At 43.2% G+C, this 19,696-nt stretch overlaps 1 protein-coding gene across 1 annotated transcript; it reads right to left on the bottom strand.

The window, feature by feature from the left end:
* Window positions 1-1,899: 1,899 nt before the first annotated feature.
* AREG (amphiregulin) lies at window positions 1,900-19,402 on the bottom strand. The gene is made up of 6 exons (XM_053259059.1): window positions 19,184-19,402; window positions 17,816-18,001; window positions 9,915-10,104; window positions 8,615-8,770; window positions 4,315-4,414; window positions 1,900-3,338 (listed from the first exon to the last, which is right to left on the bottom strand). Exons 1-5 carry the CDS (start codon window positions 19,230-19,232, stop codon window positions 4,327-4,329), a joined length of 669 nt encoding a protein of 222 aa, XP_053115034.1. The 5' UTR covers window positions 19,233-19,402; the 3' UTR covers window positions 1,900-3,338; window positions 4,315-4,326.
* Window positions 19,403-19,696: the final 294 nt, after the last annotated feature.

Raw genomic sequence — 19,696 nt, 5'->3', positions numbered from 1 at the left:
ATTCAGAGTGAGACCTTCCTGATTAAACCTGAACGAGATCTAAAATTAACTGAGCGGATATCAAAAAACATGTGCGTGCATGCCTTAGAGGGAACACTGATCACACGGTGCATTATTTGGGCTCTGGTGGGGGTGGGGTGACATGTGGCAGCATGTCCCGACCCCGGGAGCTGCAGTGGGAGCCATTGCTTGTCTGGGTGGGCGATCCACCCACCCAGGGACTAAGACCCAACCCTCCTTCCCCGCAGACTGCCTGTGAGTTCCTCACAGATCATGAGAAGAGCTCTAAGGTCTAGTGTCATTGTGTGATCACTCTGACATTTTGGCAGCAATCAGATCCCTGTTAAGACCATTGTATTCAAGTTATGGATCCCCACCAAGTCTACCATACTCAAGCCACCAGTATGTTGTGACCAAAACAGGCAGCAGGAGGAGGATGACAAGCATTAATTCTAAATGCTATTTGTGGCTTCCTTGAGACAACCCTGTTGACATACTGTAATAGGCAGCCAACATTCTGCTTTTCCTGTTCTACTTGCTTTTTCAGGAGAGGGCTGGTGCACCATTGTATAGAATGTCATTCTAATGAGATGCAGGGCGAGACTACTGAAAAGTGTAAGGATAATGGCTCTGGGGAAGTTTCATTCTACACTGTTAGAATGTTAGTACATCACTGTAAAGTGCAATTCTCCTACATAACTTCCACCAAAATGAATGAGAGCTGTGCAAAAGCACTCCTGTGTTCTTGTACTGCTCAAAATGGGGTTTCTAAAGAGAATATTTTGAATGAATTATTCTCTAGGTCTATGAATTATTCTCTAGTCTTGGAGCACACCCTTCAGCAGAGAGGTTTCCATGAATGGACTCTCAGTGGAAATCTAGTTCCACTAAAATTGGCAAACATCCCACTGACATTAAGGAAACAGAAATGCAGCTTATTCACTTGCTTATAGTGAAATAGCTTCAAAGTTTGCTAAAGTTTGACCATGTTCAAAACTCCCCCTCTTCCACATCCATGAGTCTCAGGTCTGGACTTTCAGTCTTAAGTTGCAGGAGGAAGATGCCCTTGAAAGGATTGCCAGGGCCCATATGGGGGTGCTGGGTGGGCAGTCTCTTGTGCCACTGCTGTGTTCTTCCACTCACCTCCCCATCCCCAGGGACATCTCCCTGCTTCCTCCCAGCTTACCCTTGACAAAGGAGCTTCCTCCCAGAGTTCCCTGGAATAATGCAGTGAACTCTGGAAGGCCCATTCACTGGTGGGAGGAAGAGCTCCTGCCCAAAGACTTAATGGTGGCTTCTCCCTATTTCACCCTCTGCCTTGGTGAATGGGTAGTGGGGAGCCCATAGCAGCAGCATCCTTTCCTTCTCCTACCCTCCAGTTCCAGTGGGGAGAAGGAAGAGCTGCTGTCTCGACACACATATCCCACTGCCCACCTTTCACTAAGCGGAAGGAGTGGCTGTTCCCCATTCATTGAGGGGGAAAGGGTAGCTGTCTGCCAGCCCACCCACTGCTCCCCACCCCAACCATGTGAGTAGAGGCAAGCAGAGGCACCCCAAGGCACCCAGCAATTTGACATCTCTGTTCCTCGTAAACATTAATTTAAGGGCATAACTACATTAAAAATTGCATTTTATCAATCCCTCCCCACAAGTAACTGTAGTTCTGGTGTGTGGTGGTGGCGTGGGGGGGGGGAGGAACTGAGAGGCAACTATTCAGGATCTCAGGCAGTTCTCTGTGACCCCAAACTAGACCTTTATGAAGATTCTTTGGGGGGAAACAATGAAAATTGAATTGGTATGGAACCAATATATAAATGTAAAGAGTAAATATACCCTTAGCATTGTGCTACAAACCAATTTGGACAAGTAGTTTTAAAAGCTTGTTATGATTCAATAGGCTTACGTTTGTACAAAAAATTTAATTATAAAATAAATAAGTTTTTTTTAATTCTATGAACATATTAAATACAGAACATTGTTTACAACCATTAAAAATCTGCATTTAAATATTTATATCAACATAACATACAGTTGTGTAATAAACTTTTGCTTTTCTGTCAGGAAAAGTCTTATATATGCAAGACATTGTAACCAAGTTAAAAGATGCATTATTGCAGGAAGTCATACATTCCTGTTCAGGTAGTGTAAAATAATGGTATCTGATTGCAGTTCTACACACAGTTAGGCTGTTCAGCTATAAGAAGCCTCAATGGGATTTAGGAAGCCTAACTGCATGTTAAAGATCTAGCTGTCTCCTGGAACCATGGTTAAAGATGGTTTCATATGACATTCACATGGTTGAGTGTGTATTCTCATCTCTCCCCTTAATGAGCAATGGGAGGAAGTTTAGGTCATGACCAGAAGTTGAACATATATGAGCATTTGCCAGTGTCCAAACCCAACAAATCCTGGCTTGCTCCAACCAGAGTTTATCAACAAGTCAGGATAAGAAACTTGGATTCAGTCCCAGTGTCAATCATTGTACCTTCCATGCACCACTGAACTACAGCAGCAGTCACCTTGAAAACCACTCCAATTGCTCATGTACCTTCAAGTGAAACATCCAAAACAAGAAGTAGACCGGGACATTTCTTGTCCGCCACTTTTTCATACAGGTGAGAATCCCCAAGATGACAGAGATGAAGGTATGGGTGGGGTGGAGGGGAATGTACGCCGCATGCCATGTGTCCCACTTGAATCACACATATTTCTCTATATGCAGCATGAAGCTTATTGATGAAATTGAGAGCATGCTATGATCCTTCCTTCACCTTCATGGGGGTGGTGGTGGTGGTCAGTAAAGAATTTCTCTTTGTAGTCATATCACATCTCCTAAATTCTGTCTCACACAGAGAACTGCAGAGAGGCCACTTGAGCCAACACAGCCCCAAGAACTCTCCTCCTGCACCCCCATATGCTGTTATTGGGGGCCCTCTGCCTTGTGGGGCAGTTTGCCTCCTTTGTCCCTCTCTTGGCATCCCTCCTCACACACCGATTTATCTGTAAACTCTCTCAGTATAGAACACTGGTGACACACACGAGCAAAAAAAAAGTCCACAAGGTAACAGCCATTTGATAGTCTTTTCAGTGCTGAGCAGGTGAGTCAGCTCTCTAGTGGCTGTAAAATCTACAGATGTTAATTCCTGCAAATGCAGCATGTTCTGCAATCATTGGCAGCTGCCAAGAAATAAGGGGAGCACTAAATCCCTCTTTGCAGCATCCTCCAAAGGGCAGGCAAGGCCTCATCAGTCTCAACAGGTTCATCAAGATTCTTGATTTGACCTTCTTAGACATGCCTCTATGGAATAGCAAGAGCTTCAGCAACAGCCTCTTCATCTCTGCAAGATTTAAAACAGCAGTGTATCATGGTTTGGGGATAAACAATTTTTTATTTTTAAATCATGGCAAGCTGACAATTAGCAAAGTGCTTCTGGAGAGCTAAAAGCAGGAACTGTCAAGGCACCTGTGTATAGTAAAGCTGAAAGTATTTAAAAAATATTTGGGAAATGCCATAGCTCAATGGTAGAGCACATACTTTATCTCTGGCATCACAGCTAAAGGATCTTAATAGTAGGGTCAAGCAAAATATCTACCTAGTATCTGAAAGCAGCTGCTAATTGGAATGGAAAGTACCCGGCACTATTTGACCAGTGATCAGGTTATGTATGCAACCATTTCATACATTCTGCAGCATAAATATTGACACCACAATGACAGCTGTGCATTTGTTGCCTTATCAGAGAACATCTGCAACTGTATAGCTTGGCTCTCATCTTTTGCAATGTCTTTTCATGTTGGTTTTAGAAGACGATTTCCATTACATTTAATCATACCCAGAAGTAGGATACCAGACCACGTATCATATCCAGAATGGTCAATAGCAAAACTAAATCATGGCTTACACAACAGAGCAGAAAGATGACTTAAGTTGAGATCTCTTGCAGGTTCAATGCAAGAGTCAATGAAAGCATCATCAGTGATGTAGTGGATGTCAGGACTGTAGAGGTTTGCTTGACAAAAGTAAAAACGGGACTTCCAAATTCGTGCTCAGCCACTACACTACACCTGCTCTGATGTTGATCAGATGTACTGCACATCAAAAGCTGATACATAGATAGATTTGCTCCATTTTGGGGAGATTCTCCCACTTGAAAATCTTTTCCCTCTCCTGTGCACTACAGTACAAGTGATTGAACCACAAGACACTATCATCACCAAAATATGTTGTACCTAGTCAGTTGTACAAAGGAGGGCATTTTGTTTTTGGCAGAATTAAACTTCTGGAGAAGGAAGCACATTATAAATAATTCTTACTTTCACTTCTCTTTAGACATCATTGCTGGAGCTTCCATTTTCTTGCCGAAGCTTTTTTCTTTCTTCTTTTTCACCATATTTAGGATATTTTCTTCTTGCCCTGTGGGGGAAAGACATTGGAATCCATTACATAAAATAGAACTTTACTTCTGAAATGTAAGTTGTAAACCAAAGGTACAACACAAACCAGAGAAGCAGAAAAAGACCAAACAGCATGTGACATTTAATGTGCTATTAGCTCAGATGGACTTCATGTTTTTTGTTTTTAGTCAATAGCAGCTTGTGGGGGGCACATTCTGGATGGGAATGGTGGCAAGGGCAAAGGTTAAGGCACCCTCCCCAACACTAGAGTCCCAATCTGGAAAGGGGGTCACCCCAGCAGTTACTGACTAAACAAATGTCAGGGCTAATTATGCATATAACTTGGCCCTTAGGTTCCTAAGCAGAGAGGAGCTTTTTCTACATTTTTAAAAAGAGACCTACATCAGTGCCAAGATTTATGGGAAAAGCTACAACTAAAAGGACCAAAGGCACAATCCAAATGGACAGTCTCCCATACAAACCCCATTCTAATGAGCTGTGCAAAAGTTTGGTAGTGCTCTTGCATAGCTTCTGCATATTTCAATAGGTTTTACACAAAATAACTTTGTTGAGTTGTGCCCCAAATCCATGGCATTATAGCCACAGCTAAGATATTAGACCACCACTGCCTTATTACCAACACACATTTTATATATTAAAAAAGCATGTAGATTGCAGACAGCTTTTAAAATGTAACATATTTCAGATGGTAAGGGTTTTTGTTTTTGTTTTTAAAGAATGGAGGCAAGATAATACATGTTTTCTATAACTAACATTCAAATGACTTAAGTTTGGGCTGGCTTTTAATGGCTGGAATTGAGCAAATGAGGTGATTTTGATTCATTTCAGTGGTTCAACAGAGTCTTGCTGAATTTGGATTTTAAGTTATATTATCTGCAAGGCCTTTGGATAGGACAGGTTTTAAAAATAATAGCTTTATAACACTCTTAATATGCTAAAGTACTTCACATACTGTACTTCATCCCAATCAAAATTTAAATATACAGTTAATTTTATTCTGGAAAATTTCTTTCAAAGAATAAATTGAGTGAAAAAAGGCATTTAAAAAAAAAAACTTCAAGTATATTTTGGTATAGGAGTCCCTAAATTTAGAAAATCAGTGAACAGAGGCTCCAATGAACTTTACAAACATGAACTATTTACTACTGGACACTCCTGTGAGGCGTGCAGCAATTAAATCTTTCTCCACTGCAGATTGGTGTACTTATAAAAGAACATGTTTCTCCATTTCTCTTATGTTCATATGATGCAATGATCAACTTGTTTCCTGAACTGCAAACAAATTATTACAGAGCAGTTCAAACCAACCCTAAAATTAGATTGGAACACTGAATTCACCTTGCATTATTCCATGCTCTAGCATAGTTGCTAAGCCAAATGAATGTGACAGTCCACCACCTACGTACTCTGGATTTACGTTAATGGGGTTGTCAGTAAATGGGCTGCAGTACTGTCTTAAGCCTATACAACTTGTTACTTATTAGCTATGAATTGTGTACTGCCAGGTGACAGATTTTTTCGTAGTGGCAAACAAAACCACACACACACACACACACACACACACACAGAGATATCCCAGCTAAATTTACTCAAGGAGGCCCCCACTGAAATTAAGAAGGACAAGGCATGCAAAACTTGTTCTTTTAATTTCTACGGGGGCTTCCTAGAGTAAATTTAATCAGGATGTCTGCCAGGGAATTTAACCTCTAGTACGCAGCTTAACAAGTTACATGTTGTGCAGGCCTACTCTGTGCAAAAAGCTTCCTTCCTTCTAAAAGGGAAATAGCCTACTTCTTTACTAAAGGCTTATTATCTAGCCTTCACCAGATTTTGTCTTTAAAAAGTAAATCCTTGAAGCATGCATCAACTGGATAAAATTGGCCTCTGATAGCAGAGGAGGGGTTTGATTTTGGTTTCAGGATTCAGCAAAGTTAAGTGCACACTTTGTTTTAATTTCTCAAAAAAGAAAAACAAAAAACAAAGAAACCACCCTTTGTAAATGGAAACACTTCAGATGTTTTAATATCAATATTTCAAAACTGCAGAATCCTATAATAAACCAAAAGACAACAAAAGGCTACAAATATTTATCATCAGTTTATATCTGAAACCCAAGAACAGGATTCTATCTTAATCTGAAGGGTAGCAAATAAGCTACATATGCCATGCAGGATGCATTTAGATTAACTGGACCAGAGCATGTATTTCCCATTAATATTTATTAAGGGATATGCATGCAATCCTTTTGAGGAATTCAGGGGACTGGGGAGGAGAACATCCACACACCCGGGACTAAGCACAGATCTCTGCAAAATACCCTGCTGCAAGGGACTAGGGGAAGGGGGAAGGGAGGAGGGTGGAAAACATCTTAGGTGGAGGTTCATCTTGAGGCCTCTTCTACACAGACCAAAGCCTGTGCAGCATAGATCAAGTCCTCTCTGGTGTGCCTGAGAGAGTTATTTGGTAGTAAGGGCCAGATCCATGCCCAAAAGCACCATGTGCGGGAATCTAGCCTGCTCCACCACAGCCACCCAAAGATCTTTATGGTGGTGAAGTTGTCACCTATGGCATGCAAGCTACAGCTTGAGCCCAGCAACCACATGATATGCATTATCCTTTTTTGTTCATGGCCATTCTGCATTGTGGAAACAATCTACAGTATCCTCAATATAGTGCAACTGTCAAAGGAATGCACAGGAACCTGCAAGTAGTGGATTAGGCCTTTCTTTCCTTTAAAGTTTCATTTCATGGCAAGAGGAGGACTGACCCAGGATATGCAGGCCACAACCTGCACAGAGGCCTCTAGATAGAGGTGTGCAAGTGTAACAATACCAGATTTTGCTGGTGCCTAGAGTTCTTTTTGCAAACTTTAGTGGATTCATAGTTTTGTATGAGCTGTCATTGTGTATCTCACCATTTGCCTAGATCAGATACTGTCTTTTCAGATTTAGGGAATGTTTTAGTGTAGTTTGATACAAAATTATGTCAATAGTAGTAGCTGCTTGAAACCCCTTGGGGGGACCTCCAAGCAGCAAGTTTGGACACAGTGAACCACACAGCCTTGTGCTTTCACATGAAGTGCCACCAGAGGCGTAACTATAGGGGGGGCACGTGCCCCGGGCGCCATCTTTTCTGGTCACATGGGGGGCGCCGCCATGACAAAAATTTTTTTAAAAATTTTTTTCAAATTTTTTTTGTTAATACAAATGTTTCCTGCTCAGTGCAGCAGCGCTGCAGCAGTCAAGGGAGCGCATCGACGCCCCCTCCCCCACGAGCGGTCCCTTCCGCGCTGCCCGCGCCCCCCCTCCATTGCTTTGCTGGTGCCTGGCGGCCAGTCAGTGGCCTGGCTTGGCGGCGGCGGGCGCTTGTGAGGAAAAACCTAAGTATAATGTAGTATGTTGGGGGGGTGGGGGGGCGCCATTTCAGTGCTTGCCCCGGGCGCCGTTTTCCCTAGTTACACCTCTGAGTGCCACCCCACCCCCACCCACCGCCTCAACCAGGGAATCTTGAAAAGGTGTAGTACAGCCACTGAAGTATCCATACAATAGCACAAAATCACAAGGGCACATGGTGTATGGCACTAGCTGTATGGATTCTCACCGACATGAAATCTGCTTCTGTCAACCCACTATACCATTTACCATGCTTCAACCAGGCTTATGTCAGATATGTTATACCATGATGTCGGGGGGTATGCTGGCCATGTTTCCATGGCACAGTTCCTGCAAGCCAGAATAAGATCACCATATGCCAACTGCATTTCAAGCCATAAATTTACACACATGCTGAATTTTCATGAATCTTTACTGGGTCAAACTGTATCTGTGACAAATTGATCTGCCATACTGCAGCAAAGGAGGCTTAAGAGAAGAAGCTCATAGTGCAAATAACCCCTGAACAACAGAGCAGAAGAGGGTTCTCAAAAAGTGAACCTGCACATGCAGAACCACAATCAGCAAAAAACAAACAAAACTCTCACAAGTCATTTCATGTCTCTGAAGTTATACAAATTTACTGCTGTCTCTCTCAGTAAGTCTGTAGTGCCAAATCAGAGGACAGATCGGCTCTGTGTTCCTGAAGGATTTTTTTTGCTTGTAAAGTTTGTGTATATTCATAAGTCATCCTACAACCATTTTACAACACTGGCAGAATTTCTTCTCTCAAAAGGTAACTGGAGGATTGAAAATGTGTTACTTACCGCAGTACAATGAGTACAATGACAATAACACCAAGGACTGCGAGTACAACCACCACCACTACCTCTACTGTGGAAGAGTGGCTTGCTGCATCGTCGTTTCTGTGCGTCTTCAAGAACTGTTCAACGCAACGTTCACCAAAGTAGTGCAGATCGCATCTGAAAATCCACCATGTGCATAATTAACTGACAGTATTTGCCCACTTTAAGCATGCACATCTGCACACTTGCTACAATCCTATGTAAGTATAAGTCACTCAAAACATTTCCTCAACACTACATTTTAAGATGCTGATGCGTGAGATACTTTACTAAGTCCACCTATGCTAGTGCAAAGTTTACCAGCAGTAGGATGTGATTAGTTTGGGTGGGATGTCTCAAGAAAGGCACACCTCTTCATTCCTTCTCCCTTTGATTTATGGCCAAATTATGAGATCACTGGTTCATTATGCAGCTTATGAATTCCAGCATCATTTAATTTATGTGGCAGAAGCCTTTGCAAGTGGCACAACAATGAATTAATCAAGAGTACAGACATATTTGGAAGAAGTAGCTCAGTTTACATGAGTGAAGACCACATAAATTTGGATCTCCTTGCTTCTGTGAACCCTGTCTCACCACTGACATATAGGCCAAAGATGCTAGAGCTGTCCTCCCTGAACAGTTAGAATCCTTATGAACAGCAAATCAACCAGTGGTTTGGAAGGGGGAGGAAAAAGAGCTCATTTCAATAAACTGAGGCCAAAGACCTATATAGCATTTCCCCAAGATTGTTGGGGGAGGGTTCAGTGTTTTTACCCCAGTATACAGTGGTCCCTCGACTTACGAACTACTCGACATAAGTATTTTTCGAGTTACAAATGTGCATTCGGAACGGATTAATTCCGTAAGTAGAGGGACCACTGTATATGTTTTCCATGTTTCACCACATGATCAACAGGCCTGTGACCAGGGAAAGTGCTTTAAAATGGCATTCACACAGAAATCCTAGGCTTGGAAATAAAATATAGACCATTTGCCAATACTTAGGAGCAGTGTTCCCTCTAAAGTGTGCACATGCACACAAGATTTTTAATATATGCGCAGTTAATTTTAGGTTCTAATATTGTTGTATTGCTGGTCTACGACTGAAATAAAGTTTTACATTACTGCCAATTTTAGATTCCGTTCAGGTTGAATCAGGAAAGCCCCATTCTTAATGCACACACTGCCTTGATACTGCCACCCAGAACAAAACTTATTCTGCACACACATGAAAAAAATTAGAGGGAACACTGCTTGGGAGTTCCATAAGTTAACTTACATGCATGCCGCTTGTTGGAGACGTTCATTATATTTGCATTCACCGTGAACGCAGAAGGTTTTATACTCTCTCTCACATGGAGTTCGGCTTTTCTTCTTAGTTTTCTTCCCCTTGTTTCCTTTTCTTTTTGGTTTGTCAGGGTTCTTTTTCCTACTTTCTGATTTTGGTGGTTTCTTAACTTGTGATTCAGCTGGAAAGGGAAAGTATTTGTTAATTAGTTTCCTGCTCTTGCGCCAAGGAGGTCAGGGCACCATTTTAGTCTCACATCAATCCTGCAAGGAAGATTATGTGGAGAGTGAGAGCACATGTGCGTGCATGACTTGGCCAGTGTTAACTGGCTCCTGGCTGAATGGGATTTGGACCTTAGTTTCTCATGTTAGATCACAATATAGTTGGAGAGAAGGTCTCAAAAATAATTCTCAATAGAAGATATTTCAGCCACTTTAAAAACAGCACAAAATGAAGGGGGGGGGTGAGAGGGAGAGTCAAAAGGTGTTCTTGTCTTTAGATGAAACAACTCTGTGATAATGGTAGAAAGGATATTTTACACTAATTGGAACCAATGTATATACTCCAGATTTTTTAACCTGCAGGTATGTAGAACAAATGCTGACTTGTATCTTTGAAGTCAACAGGCCAGGCAATTATTTGGAAAAAGACACAGACAATAGCTAGTTCACTAAATGTGGTCATTAAAAAGGTTTTGGCTTGGTACAATTGCTTCACCTTTCCTTTATTTAATTTTCTAAACCAAATGAATGTTTCCTACACTAAGAGCAACATGCAATCAGGAAGAAAGCCATACTAAATCTGAGGTTATTTTTGGTCTGCTATTTATGTTGGTGTGCCACATTAGTGTCATTTTAGAAAGTTCACTGCCTAGAGATGTATATATCAAGTGGCATAGAAATATGATAGATAAATAAATAAAAGTTTGCAAACCATTTTAATACAGGCCCAAGTTTGATTTCCGTTTCTAAATGTAATAAAGTCAAAGCTAGTAATAACTTCTGTTGACTAATTTATCATAAGCATTATTGCACAGCATCAAAGGCAAATTAAATAGTTTCACTAATTATGTTCAGCAATTCTAAGTGTGGTTAACCGTAAAGATATTTGCTTTTCAGAGAGGTTTAAAGAGGAGAGAGCAGACACAGTCAAGGTGGAATATTTTAGAGGCTCCCTCAACAAGCTGCCAATTTAAAAAATGCATATCTCTGAGATGGAGCTGCCTGTGGAGAGTAAGAGAACGCACCATTTCCAACCACCATAAATGCAAATGACTTTCCCATAAGCATACTAGTCCAACACAACTCAGGATCACAGCATTTGATCTTTTAGGTCAGGATTGGCAAGATTCTTAGGGCCACTTCACACTTTATTATGAAACATATGCATCATACTGGCACATTCCTCAGAGACAACTTCCAGTCAAGCATACACACTCGGTAAATAGTTTTACTCAAACCAGCTTTGTCCTACAGACTGCAGTGAGATCCATATGCACATTCTGGACACAAAACGCCACTCTGTTCACACTTATGGTGGCTTGCACATTGGCAGCTACAGATGCACCCTGGGCGGCGCAAGTAGACTTGCTATGTATTGCAATTTCACTGTAACAGCTATGCTACAATGCAATTTCATTGTAACAGCTTGCTTCAGGGTTGTGGACTCTGCTGATGGCCAAGACCTTGACTTTAGGAAGGCATACAGGTGAGTTACCTGAAGTTCTAACATCCCTTCTATATACTTCTTGGCACATCACTGCTGCATTGTATTTAGTATTACGAAAACAGCCTGGGTCAGCACAAGCAACTGGGAAAAGACCTCGAGTTGTGCCATAGTGATGGCACAGTAGGTCTTCTTCTTCTTGAAAGACTAGGCTGCACAATCAGCAATCTATATCTGTTAGTCTATATCACTTCTGATTGCATGTGACAAATATCTGAATACTCACCTACACAAAAACAATACAAAACCCAGCACACTCAGAATTAGTATGATATGTTTTGGAAGATTTTTTACATGAAGGAGCTTTCAAACATTTGACCATACCCCCACCTACAGTCTGAAGTGGTATAGTCCAGATACATCACTTGAGGAAAAAAGTGCACATCCTATTGCTGATGTAAAGTAAAGTTGTGCTGTCGAATCGGTGTCGACGCCTGGAGATCACAGAGTCATGTGGTTTTCTTTGGTAGAATACAGGAGGGGTTTACCATTGTCATCTTCTGCACAGTATGGGGTGATGCCTTTCAGCATCTTCCTATATCGCTGCTGCCCGATATAGGTGTTTACCAGCCGGGATTTGAACCAGCAACCTTTTGCTCCCTAGCAGTGGTCCCTTTAATTTTTTTCATCTCTGTGTGGAATGAGTTTTATTCTGGGTGGCAGGATCAAGGCAGTGTGTGTACACACATGCATTCAGAGTGGGGCCTTCCTAATTCAACCTGAGCAGGATCTAAAATGAACTGAGTGGACATCCAAGAACTTATGAGCACGCGCACACCTTAGAGGGAACAGTGCTCCCTAGGCAAGTTATTTCCCTGCTATGACAGTAGGTTCATAAAAATGGGCCATAAAATGGCATTGCTTGAATGTCATTTTAAAATAGATTTATGGATTGTTTTCTTTAGAGACTGCTTCAATGCCAGTGAACCAACTTCCTTTAAAATAATTTACAGGCCACATGCTCTTGAGTAGTTCATTAACTTGGAATGAATGGAGATATTTCAGGGTAAGAGGTCAAGGGTTTGAGCTGTTCAATAAACTGGACTATCCCTAAATTAGATCACACAACCCCTTGGGGAAGGCTACAAAGTAGTTTAGCGGCAGAGTGCATGCTTCACATGCAGAAGGTCCCAGGTTTGATCTCTGACATATCCAGGTGGGCTGGGAAAGACCCTTGTCTGAAGCCCTGGAAAGCTGCTGTTAATCAAAGTAGGCAATACTGACCCAAATGGACTAATGGTCTGACCAAATGACCAGTATAAGATCCACCTAGCTGGCAATAAGACACACACTTTGGGGAGGGGGTACAAGCTCTCTTTTATTGGGCCAACTTTTGTTGGTGAAAAGTACAAAGAAATAAGCTTTTCACAGAACTTCCTGTTATACTGTTTATCCAATAAAAGTTATGGGCATTTTACAACACTGATTTAAACTAAATTCTGCACTGTACCTATTCCTCTTTCTCAAAGAACTCAGAAAACAGTAGATATGTGAGGGAGATCCTCACCAAATGACTATTAATTGAAATATGTTGATGCCACATTTTGGCTGTACAAAGGAACCCATTTCCATGATTCCTTCGGGACACCCAAGACAGCTGAACTGGAATAGATCCAGAGGTGTCAGTTTTCTGGAAAATTTAGAATTGGAAATTTTTCTACAGAAATTCCCCATGCAAGTTTCCCTTAAGTTTTCCTGATCCCCTAAGTAGTTTGTGATTTAAATACTTTAATAAAACCAAACCCCCCTCCATATATTAATTTCACCTCATTGTATCTCCAGGTTTTTCAAGTACTCAAGTAGAAGTTTTAGAAATTGTGAATTTTCCATGGAAAAATAAAGTATAGGAAAATTTTCTGCAGAAATTGTCCCACCTCACATCTCTGTTTAAGACCAATAAAAGTCTGCAGTGTGGATACGCACTCATATTTTCTGGTGCTAACAGCAGTCTGTTTCAAATTGTGAGATCTGAGTCTTGTCCCTTAATTTAAAGGCCTGTAATCAAAATGGCTTTTTGTTGGTTAATATGGGCAACATTCTAGTATTGAACCAAATGACAAGTTTTTAAAAGGTTAATACACTCAAGGGGACAACTTAAGGGGATAACTCAAGTAGATCCAAAGAGGAAACTGCTTCTAGCTGAAGTGCTTAAGGAATTTAAATGCATTGGCTCTACCAAGAAGAGCAGTAGCTTACCAACACATTGGAGCAATATAGTCATCTAATGGCACAGTGGGAAAATTACTTGACTAACAAGCCAGAGGTTGCCGGTTCGAATCCCTGCTGGTATGTTTCCCAGACTATGACGAATACCTAGATGGTGAATACCTATATTGGGCAGCAGCAATATAGGAAGATGCTGAAAGGCATCATCTCATACTGCATGGGAGGTGGCAATGGTAAACCCCTCATGTATTCTACCAAAGACAACCACAGGGCTCTGGGGTCGCCAGGAGTTGACACCAACTCGACAGCACACTTTACCTTTATTATAGCAAAGGAAATAGCCCTAATGGAGTTTGTCACAAAGTTGAGGGCGATAGTTACAGCCAGGTTTAGGAGCACTGCAATCTGAACTGCGGCTCTTTTTGAAGGGGGAAGACATTTCACATTCTGTTTCTACCTGCCAGTGGCAGATCCCATTGATCCCAAGTGCAGCTCCCTGGCTAATGGTTTATGAGGCCTGTCAAAGTTTTAGCTGAAGCCAAATACTCTGCACAGCTCCTCTGTTACCATGCAGCAGTGAGCATACCCACTGTGCAGTGCTGTGCTTTCCCCAGCACTGGGGGAGCTCCTTTAAGGGAAACAGAGCCCTTTCAAGCCCCAGTGCCATCTTGGAAAGTGTGCATGGAGCATTGAGAAGAACTAAACTTCCCAGCAGTCCATGCATACCTTCCAAGATGGCACTAGGACTTGACAGGGCTCTGTTTCTCTTGAAGTCTCCCAGCTTCCTTCGGGAAAAGTGCAGCACTCAACTCACAGAGGTCAACATTGTGAGGAAATGGCCCTCACACTGACTAGGGCTTTCTTTTGTTTTTTGCCAAAGTGCCGCCCCCCCAACAAATAATGAAGATCACTGATCTATGCACTACCCAATAATAATTTTGTTATTAGACTGATCGCCAACAACAGACTGGCATAGCAAAGACCTTGAAAAGTCCTTGCATTGGTGGCAGGAGCAGCAGTACTGCATTCCTCAGGGTGCTGAGAAGGGCCAGAGCCAGAGCCTCTTACAGGCTGCGTCGCAGGTAAGCTCTTCTTCCCACACTGTTTAGGAGTTTTCCTTCTATCAAGACCAGTGATTCTCAAACTTGGGTCCTCAGGTGTTATTGGACTTCAACTCCGATAATCCCCAACCAAAGGCCACTGAGGCTGGGGATTATGGGAGTTGAAGTCCAATAACACCTGAGGACCCAAGTTTGAGAATCCCTGATCAAGACAGACCATTGATCCATCTCGCTCAGTACTGTCTTACAGATGGCAGCCCCTCTTTCTTACCTGGAGATGCCAGGGATTGAACTTGGGGTCTTTTGCTTGTAGAGATCACCACAACCCATCATGATCTAGGTCACATCAACATTCAGCAAGTGACCACACCTGAAAATTGGGCCTATCCCTGCTCATCTGCACAGTCCTGCCCTATCTTTTGGTTACGTAGAATTATAGTTCTGTGAATCAGATTTTGAAAACCCAATATTAAAAGAAGGGGGGGCGGAATCACACCAAGCTGAGGTAGTCCAGGGCACAGGTTATCAACCAGGTCTTAGATTTTGAAAGGTTGCCTTCAAATACCCACTCAGCCACACACTCATTTTGCCCAAAGCTGCACCAAATATGTATAAGACCCACTTTTGCTAACCAACATACAAAATAATTAATTTAAAGCAATACAAATTAATGCTAACATGGTAGTTGAAATGAAAGAATTGCCTATATTGGGTTTGTGGTATTGCTCAATGAAAAGCAATAAACACTAATTTGAAAAGGAAAAAATCCATCTTAGACAGAAGGAGGGACTCCTTACAAGAAAAAAAGGCACAGTATTAAAGCGGATCAACACTGTGAACACACTGGTTTTTATGCCAGTTTGACTACCACGATTTCACCTAAAGTAGCCTCATAATTGTAGTCTGGTGAGAGTACTGAAAAATATATTTGAGAGACAGATGCAAGAAGTCCAGAAATGCATCAATGTCTGCATAGGATATTTCCAGATTCTAGAGATGTGCTGAAACGCTATTTGGTGTCTAAATCGAAGCACAATCCCTTTAAAATGGAGGAGAGTAGGTCCATCCCTGCTCCTCATCCACTCGCCACCACTGATGTACTTGCAGTGCTCCCTCCAGCATGGAGACCATTTATTACTGCTACTGCTACTGCTACTGCTACTGCTACTGCTACTGCTACTACATTTATATCCCGCTCTTCCTCCAAGGAGCCCAGAGTAGTGTACTACATACTTAGGTTTCTCCTCACAACAACCCTGTGAAGTAGGTTAGGCTGAGAGAGAAGTGACTGGCCCAGAGTCACCCAGCTAGTATCATGGCTGAATGGGGATTTGAACTCGGTTCTCCCCGGTCCTAGTCCAGCACTCTAACCACTACACCACACTGGCTGCCCCTGTATGGCAGCACACATTTGCATGCTGCTGCCATACAGGGGCAGCTGCGGGAGAGCACCGCTGGTGCACACTGATAGCTGGAGGGAGCGCCGTGGGTACAGCAATGGTGGCAAGTACAAAGAGGAGCAGGGATGGACCTGCTCTCCTCCATGTTAAAGAGAATGTAGAAGCCCTCCGTTTTAAAGAGATTGTGCCGCGATTCGGATGCCAAATCATGTTTTGAGCACATCCCTACCAGATTCCAATGGAGAAGTCATGAGTGCTCTTTACAGCAACCCTGCAATGTAGTCCACTCTTTGTGTATTTGATTTATATACTGCCCCTCCAAAAATGGCTCAGGGCAGTTGCAGGCAAGAGGTGTAGGATAGAGGTGGGACGGAGGCTGGTTTGGCTTCCTTGCCCCAACCTCCGCTCTTAGAGACACTATTTAGATTGCAGCAAAGATCAGCCTACTTAAATTGCTCCCCTCATACCCCTTCACAGCCAAAATCCCATGCAGAATTCTCTTGTTCCTTTGACTCGGAAACATTGTGCTTTTCAATATTTAAACACTCAAACAGCTTAAATTCTTCACACATAACATAAGACCAGAGGAAGAAAGAGCAGGAATTCCTTTATTTGCTGCTACTTTGTGGGGGTGGGAGAAGCAGGTACCCATTGCCAAGTCTCAGCTATTCTAAAAACATGGATTTCTCCACTGTTTTCTCCAGGCAACTCTTTTTCATCCAGGGGGATGGGAGTGGGGGGAAGAGGAGGGAAAAGGTCTACAGAAACTGGCCCTATGTGTCAGTTTAGCTTTTATAAATCTATGGTTAGAGATCCGTGATCCCCACCACCCTAGAGCTGCTACAGTTTCCATAGTTCCTTGGAGGTGTGGGAATCTTAGTCCTCAAGGAACCTTGGAAACTGAAGGACTATCACACCTTACATCTGTACCTACTTAGCTGTACTTTGGGTGGGTGGGGTCTTTAAGATCCAACCTGACATGACATCCAACATTCACTTCTTTCATACAAGCTTGACACTTTTTGCGATTAACACAAGTCACATTTTCCCAGAAAGAAATCCAGATTTTTTTGGCAATGGCTACTTCATGTCTGCCCTGAAGTGCTATTCCAATGAACATTCAGACCATTAAATATTTTGATCTGTGTTTGATAGCTACGGTATTTCCATTGGTTTATTCAGTGAAACACAACATTTCTAGAATACACAGACTGAAAGACAGACATCTTCAAACCTACAACTACTCTCAACACCTCTCATTCATTCACATCCAGCTGAACCCACTAAAAGTTCTTGAATATCACAAATATAGAATTCTGAGGGTTTCTGTGTATCTCAAAAGCTTGCATACTATTTGACCAAACAAATTGATCAACTAAAAGCTATCCTTTGCACTGTTCTTGTATTTCCTTTTCTGGGAAACATACAACAGAAACTCTTCTAACACCAAACTGACATCCCGGCAACACACCTTTCTCCACGTGACTCACAGTCAAGAACAAAAGAAAACCTTACAGGCTAGAACTCTGCTTCAACTTACCTCTGCTTGAGTCACCCAAAAGGAATTGAGGTACCATTAACTCCCTCATGTCCTCCTCTTCAGTCTCTTCATCCTCAGCACCAGATGAAGACATCTCAGTTCCTGATGTGTGGAGAGTCCTCAAAACGGGCATACTTTGCTTTCCTTCGGTCACATTTAGCCCTGATCCAGCAGCATGCTGGCACACTACAGAAGAGAAGTGAACCAATCAGGATGCCATTCTTACCAGTCAGCCAAAACTAGCAGAGAGGTGTTTACCTTAAAATTACATTAGGCAGCTATTGCATGTGCACTTTCTGTATTTAGGAGGAGTGAGTCACTCAAGAAGCATCTCTCAGCTTTTCTGACACAAGTGCAATTATGCTACTCCAGCATAAAAAGTCTCCCAAGTCCAGTGTTAATTAGTCCTATCAAGTGGGCTAATTACAATAGAAAATCAGTTTCTCTTAGGCTAACTGAGGCAAAGAGAGGGGGATTTTGGTCTTATTTGGGAGGTAAATCCCACACCAATCGAAATGACAAAATATCCTCAGCAATCAGACAAGACAGACATGCAAGTCATCTTTGTAGCAGGTGACCAAGGCTGCTGCTTATATTAGCAATGTATTGTACAGGACACAATGGGTTTGTACCATAAGCTATTAGAGGACTTCTAATCAGCCTGATCCAGTCTTAGTATCTTATCTCACCCACCCCAAGAGTAGCCGGGCATTTTACAGAAATTAACAATAAGCAAGCATCACCCCTCTTCGGAAGTGTAAGGATAGTACACACATCTCACACACATACAAATCTACAACAGGGGGTTATAATACTGGTCTTCCTTGCAGGGCTGTTGAAGAAGTCAGAGACAACACAAACCACTTCACCCCCTACACAGTGCTAGGCTATTTTTCTGAAAGGCAACAAGGTACAGCAGATATAGCATCTGACTTGGATTGCGGGGCAGGGAGTTGTTCAAACCCCCAGCGAGCCCCCAAGGCACCGGAATGGTATCCTTGGGATAGCCACTCACGCTCTACCAACAGGGCTGTGAGGATCTAGCTGAGGGGCTGGAGGAGATGGGGGGGAGGGGTGAGTTTCTTGTAGAGAAGTTAGGATAAAGTGCAACGAAGAAAGAGTTCCCCCACCCTCTCGACCGCAAACACTTTAGTTTCGACTGTGACAAGAACTTGCACAAGCAAGTTGTGCGGGACGCAAGCTGCCCTCCCAATAGCAGAATCGCCTCTCTTCAGACAGAGCGCCTCCTCAGCGCGCCTCTCAAGCGCCAAGGGAGGACTGGAAATCGCGTTTGCCCGCTCAAGCTTTGCGCCCCCTCCCCGCTTGCGCCCCCTCCCACCCCCGACGGGCTCCAGCGCACACGCTCACCTGAGCCCCAGAACAGCGGCAGGAGGAAGAAAAGCGTGACCCGGTGCATTGAGGGCAAGGGGGCTTTGTGCGGGGGCTGGCAGGCTCTCCTGCAGAGCGAGCGAGCAAGCTAGCGGGGTATGCGCAAAGGCAGCTCCGTGGGAATCCTTCAGCTGCCGGTGAGAGCACAGCACAGCACGGCGGCGGCGGCGCTCCATCCAAAGAGAGATATATATGCGGTGGTGGCGCCGCCGCGGGGAGGGAGGCAGGCACGCGGGATGGTCGGACGCAGCACCACGTCAGCCGGGCGGGGAAGGGATTGGGAACAGGTGCGCCTCGGAATGGGACGGAGCCACCACCTGGGTGCGTGTGGCGTAAAGAGCGAGCAGGGCGCGGAAGTGGAGCGGCTGCAGAGAGACAGAAGCTTGGACGGTGATTCAGCCGGCGGCTCGCTCTCCTTCCCAGACGCCCTACGCGCCGCCAGTGCGGTGCTATGCCCACTGGCCCTATCCATCCCCAGCACAATACCTTCAG

The sequence above is a fragment of the Hemicordylus capensis genome, chromosome 6 (genome assembly GCF_027244095.1).
Source record: "Hemicordylus capensis ecotype Gifberg chromosome 6, rHemCap1.1.pri, whole genome shotgun sequence".
NCBI lineage: Eukaryota > Metazoa > Chordata > Lepidosauria > Squamata > Cordylidae > Hemicordylus > Hemicordylus capensis.
This window is presented reverse-complemented; position numbering and strand designations above follow the sequence as displayed.

Excerpts from the sequence above, each read along its gene's own strand:
- AREG (XM_053259059.1), bottom strand. The coding sequence starts at position 19,232 with ATGCACCGGGTCACGCTTTTCTTCCTCCTGCCGCTGTTCTGGGGCTCA. Across the intron at positions 10,105-17,815 it reads TTTGGGTGACTCAAGCAGAG|CTGAATCACAAGTTAAGAAA; the intron begins GTAAGTTGAAGC and ends TTCCCTTTCCAG. Across the intron at positions 4,415-8,614 it reads ATTGTACTCATTGTACTGCG|GGCAAGAAGAAAATATCCTA; the intron begins GTAAGTAACACA and ends TTTCCCCCACAG.